The following is a 5,000-nucleotide window of genomic DNA, read 5'->3' as shown; positions in this document are numbered from 1 at the left end:
ATTGTCTCCAAGCAACAGCTTGCGCATACTCAATGAATACTTTACACGATTTCTGCAGAGTCCTTTCTTTTTCGCCGAGTTAAGAAAGGCTCTACTGGCAGGGTGAGACCCTTCTTTAGTCCTTTAAGTTAAACCGGAAAAAGCCAGGATTCCGATGCTTGAGTAGGATCATCTCTGGATAACTGAATCAATTTCAGTTCTACCAGTATAGGAGGACAATTGTCATATAAACATAGTTTGATAGCGTCTCATGATTCTCCCATAGCTTAGTGATAGAGCATTCGAACTAGTAATCTGGAAGTCATAGGTTCGACTCCTCCAAAGGAGCGCTCCAATGTTTTTCCGAGTATCCCCAAGTCCTAGCTACCATGAGTCTCTTATAGCTCAGTGGTAGAGTATCCAAACTAGTAATCGGGAGGTTGTAAGTTCGACTCCCGCAAAGGAGCACTCGGATGTTTTTCTGAGTATCTCTGAGTCCTTCCTACCAGGAGTCTCTTATAGCTCTGTGGTAGAGTATCCGAACTAGTAATCAGGAAGTCGTAGGTTCGACTCCTGCAAAGGAGCTCTCGGATTCTTCCCAAGCATTCCGGAGTCACCACCATGCACCAAATAACAATTCATATACTTACAGTCTTCTAGGCAAATGCAACCGTGTCCTCACTGTTAAACCAAAATAGCAACTTGGAGACATAATTCCTTATGCTAGCTTTTCTTTTTTCAGTTTTTGGCGGGATAAATTGGATACGTTTGTCAGTGTTCCTTTGTGGTGTGTATTTTTGTACTTGCTAAGCTATCTTAGTGGTTAGTTTATCTCTCTACTTGAAACTCCTAAACTACTTGAAGGGAAACCTCGAGCTTGGTTTATGGTGCCTCAAAGGATTAGTTTAGCCGTTATTTGCAACAATTTTTTGATGATGTCCACTTTTCTTCCATGTTTTTTCAGCATTTCCACATAGAGTATTTTATCTTCTCTCCTTCCCTACACAATAATATTGACTCTCCGCCGCAAACAAAAAACAACATATTTTTAAAGAGCCTCTCGTGAAAAATAAACCTTCACTTTCTAGAATTCATTTCACACCATGTGTATGATGAACCAAAGATGTTGTTATATGTACATGAGAAACCAAAAACCACCTTATTCCAAAATGGCCGCCATTTTAATTTTCTTTTTTTTGATTGCAAATTGCCCCTGTTGGCCTCGTTCAAGATTAAACATTTTTTTGAATTTTACGTTTGAAAGCGGCGCCAAAAGGGCCAATTTGCAATCAAACAAAATAATACTAAAATGGGGGCCATTTCAGAATAAGGTGTGTAATCGTAATGAAGCCACTAGAACACCAGAGATTTTTACGATTATATAAATGACCGTTTACCCAATGAGCACTCACTGTCCACTAGATATGGATACCCATTCAATTTATTGCTTGGGGAGCAGAAGATCTTTCAGTAACTAAGTAAAAGTTCTCAGCTTACTCTGTCTGGTTGTTTTGCCATTTTTTACTATCACGAAAAAGGCTTGGAGTATAATCAGTTGAATTGCTTACTTGATGGAAAAATAATCATGATTGTGAAAAGTGTTACCATTGGCTGTGCAAAATTTACGCCTAACTTTCAATGGAGTCCTTCATTTTTCTCTATCTCTGATGCCAAAACAAATCAAACGGTGATTTTCGACGAATTTCCTTTACTTTCTGATGGCTCTAGATGTTTTGACCACTCCCTTGATTTTGCTGTTTTCTTTTTGGTATATAGTTGCGGTCGTTCTAGTATGTGCCGTGGTACTTATTTTGTCACAGATATCGAAACTGTTAAGATTCACCATGATTTTTCGGAATACACATATGCGCAAGCGATGATAGATAAATAAATCCGCCAGTCAAAAACCGCACCGAAAATTAGGAAACTTCAAGTGAAGCTATGATCCTTGCAGTTACGAATGCAATTTTAGCAACTGCGCAGACAAGCCTGAAAATTTCAGGACACTCCTTCAACGGGGTGACCTCGTGATGCCAGGAACATATGAACCCACAAATGACCGGCAACCATCAGTGGCTTCATAGCTCAGTTGGTTGGAGCGTCGCACTGGCATCGTGAGGTCACCGGTTCAAACCCTGTTGAAGTTCTGAATTTTTCAGGCTTCTCTATGCAATTTCTAAAAATTGCATTCGTAACTGCAAGGATCATAGGTTCACTTGATTTCATATATCATTCCGTTAATTAGGAAACTTGTCTTTCACTGGTTTCAGGAACCTTGACATGTCAGGCTATGTTATAAACGGAGATCAGCCGCGACCAATTTACAATTTGATTGCTGTTTCGGTAAGTAATTTGCAACATGACCTCAGAGTGATTATTATCAGCCAACATACCAGACACCAGAAGGGGTTTATTTACTAAATATTTGAAGTGTGGGTTATAGGCGAAATGCAGGCTGAAGTGATCCTTGCACTTATCTGGACAATTGTAGCAATTGTCTCTTTATAGACACACAAAAGATTCAGGTGGCTTCAACGGTATTCCAACCCAATAACCTCTGGGATGCCTGTGCCATGCTCTACCAACTGAGCTATGAAGCCAGCCACTGCGAGGATCACTTCAGTCTACATTTAGACTTAGCTGTGTTGTTTAAAGAAACACACTTTGATGGTCCAGTTCTTTGGTATTTGGAAACTGTTTGCCAAGTGGTTATGAGACAAAGTGACCACTTTCTTTTCCTTTAAATTAATGCTTGTATTTAGTGTGTAATAATAGTACTTATGTAAATTTTTAGTTGCGAAAAGACAGTTAAGTACTAATTTATTGATTTGAATACCTCCATTCAAAACACTGCAACACTTTAGCCAGGTAATTTCATCAAAATCCATTTTGAAAATTCTCATTCTACATTGTAATAAGGTGTGGCATCAATGTAAATAAGGCCATAACTTTTCTCAAGAACGAATGAGATCAGTCCTACCTGAAGTATCTCCCACTCGGGTTTTTAAACCATTCATGAACCATCAAGCCAATCAAATAACCAAACTTGGTCATGTGATAAATGTTCAAACAAGTGATATATTATTGCATGTTCTTTGATCAACTCAAATAAGTTATCTTATTATCTTTTCTTTTTCTAGAACCATTATGGGGGCATGGGAGGAGGACATTGTAAGTTCGCTTCGCGATTCATTATTTAAAACGTTTTGCCATTTTACAATAAATTTACATTTAATAATTAAAGTTAAGATAAGAAATATTCCGAGGAAACCTAAAACAAACCAGGAGGCTTATACGAGGTTAGGTTTCCTCCCAAAACAGAAATAATTAAATAACACAAATATAGCGGAGCAAGACGTTCAGTTAGGTGTAGCACAGGAGTAGGAACGAAGACTAAGGAAGGAATTAATAGCTGTTGATTAAAAACTCTTTCAGCTTGTATTTAAAGGACAATAGAGTTGGGGTATTTTTAATTTCATAACTAAAGGTATTGAAAAATCTAGGGCCTTGAAAAGAGATACATTGTAGAAAACTGTCTTAATGTTAGTCCTGCAAAGAGGTAGCCGAAAAAAGGAAGCGTGTCTTGTGTTGTAACTATGAATACTATTATTAACAGAGAAAAAAGAGTCAAATTTAGGAGGGAGATTACCAGTACTAAAAGAGTACATAAATTTTCCTAGTTGTAACAAGTAGATACTGGTTATTTTCAGAAATTTAAATTCTTTAAAAATTGGATCTGTGCGAGCATCACAACTGGACCTGCTTACTATCCGTATCGCCCGATTTTGTAATATTGTTAACCTTTTCAGGTTACTTCTGTAAGTGGATCCCCAAACTAAATTACAATAATAAAGATACGGAAGAACCATAGAATTACATAAAGTATGTAACGAGGTTTTAGAAAGGAAATAACTTGATCTATAAATTATGCCAATAGATTTAGATATTTTATGCGCAACAAACAATATATGGGACTTCCAGGAAAGACAATCATTGTTGATTTTTCGCAGTTATACTCCCTGCGGATTGAGTACTACTGCTACTTATAAGCCCCTTGGATTTCGGAGGCCCATATAGTCACTGTAAGTGACTCCCTGTGACCGGAGTGTGAAGCACGAAGGCTGTAAATTGAATTGGACAAAAAAGACAGGGGTCGGTAGTGTATTGTACACTGTAAGTCAGTACAGTGTAATTTCATCTCAGGGAAAATCAAACCATGAAGTGATGCTGTAGAATAGAGCCCTCAAAAATACCCACTTGGTTCTTGAGGGTCAGGGCGGAAAGTCATATAAATCCTCGATTTTACTACTTAGAGCCTTGCAATTGTGTTGTCATTGTTTTAAAGTGCCACTATGATCAAATTTTTACCTCTGGATTTTTTAGGCGTATCACAAAGAATTCTATGAAAGAATGAAAATGCCGTTTACCGTTTGCAAATACCTACATTAGTTCCGGAGATATTAAAGTTTGAAAAATGTGTAAAATATGCAAATGAGATGACTGATGATGTCATACACTCAACCCAATGTCTTCGCCAATTTGCAGCACAGACCATTGAAACTTGGTAGGCTAATAGTTCTACAGAAAACACACCTACGGCAATAAAACGTTGTGTTCCCAAGACAACTCACTCTTTTCCAGTCCCCACCCACTTGATTTCAATATGTAAGCGATTTTCAGCTTGAAAAACGTTAAACAAGGCCACAAACTCAAGATAACATATTTATATGCTTGTTGCATCATGTATGTATGCTAATATGCATATTTTAAAAAACTTGAATTTCTCTGGGACATGCAGGCTACTTATTTATGTAGTAAAATGGCTTCGATAGAAAAGATGCGATTTTCGTCATAGTGGCACTTTAAGCTGAATCTTATCATTCAAGAGATGTACTATACATTTTTTATTTGTAGGCAATGTCTGAATATCCTTATCATTTTCCCAGGTTGAGCTCGCTGATGCTTACCTAAAAAAAGGATAGCAGATATATTGAACATGTGTAAAACGTATTAAAGTCTCA

At 37.5% G+C, this 5,000-nt stretch overlaps 1 protein-coding gene across 4 annotated transcripts in view; it reads left to right on the top strand.

Annotated features, from left to right (window-relative positions):
* Positions 1–5,000, top strand: part of LOC138000812 (ubiquitin carboxyl-terminal hydrolase 15-like) — a 199,672-nt gene that overhangs the window by 175,440 nt on the left and 19,232 nt on the right. For all 4 annotated transcript variants that reach the window (XM_068847466.1, XM_068847465.1, XM_068847468.1 and 1 more), the window contains 3 exons: positions 722–766; positions 2,250–2,322; positions 3,120–3,150. In XM_068847466.1, the coding sequence (XP_068703567.1) occupies positions 722–766; positions 2,250–2,322; positions 3,120–3,150 (149 nt within the window). The remainder of the gene's footprint in view (positions 1–721; positions 767–2,249; positions 2,323–3,119; positions 3,151–5,000) is intronic.

This window comes from Montipora foliosa, chromosome 4 (genome assembly GCF_036669935.1).
Source record: "Montipora foliosa isolate CH-2021 chromosome 4, ASM3666993v2, whole genome shotgun sequence".
NCBI classification, from domain to species: domain Eukaryota; kingdom Metazoa; phylum Cnidaria; class Anthozoa; order Scleractinia; family Acroporidae; genus Montipora; species Montipora foliosa.
The sequence above is the reverse complement of the archived record's forward strand: the minus strand, read 5'-3'. Positions and strand labels throughout refer to the sequence as shown.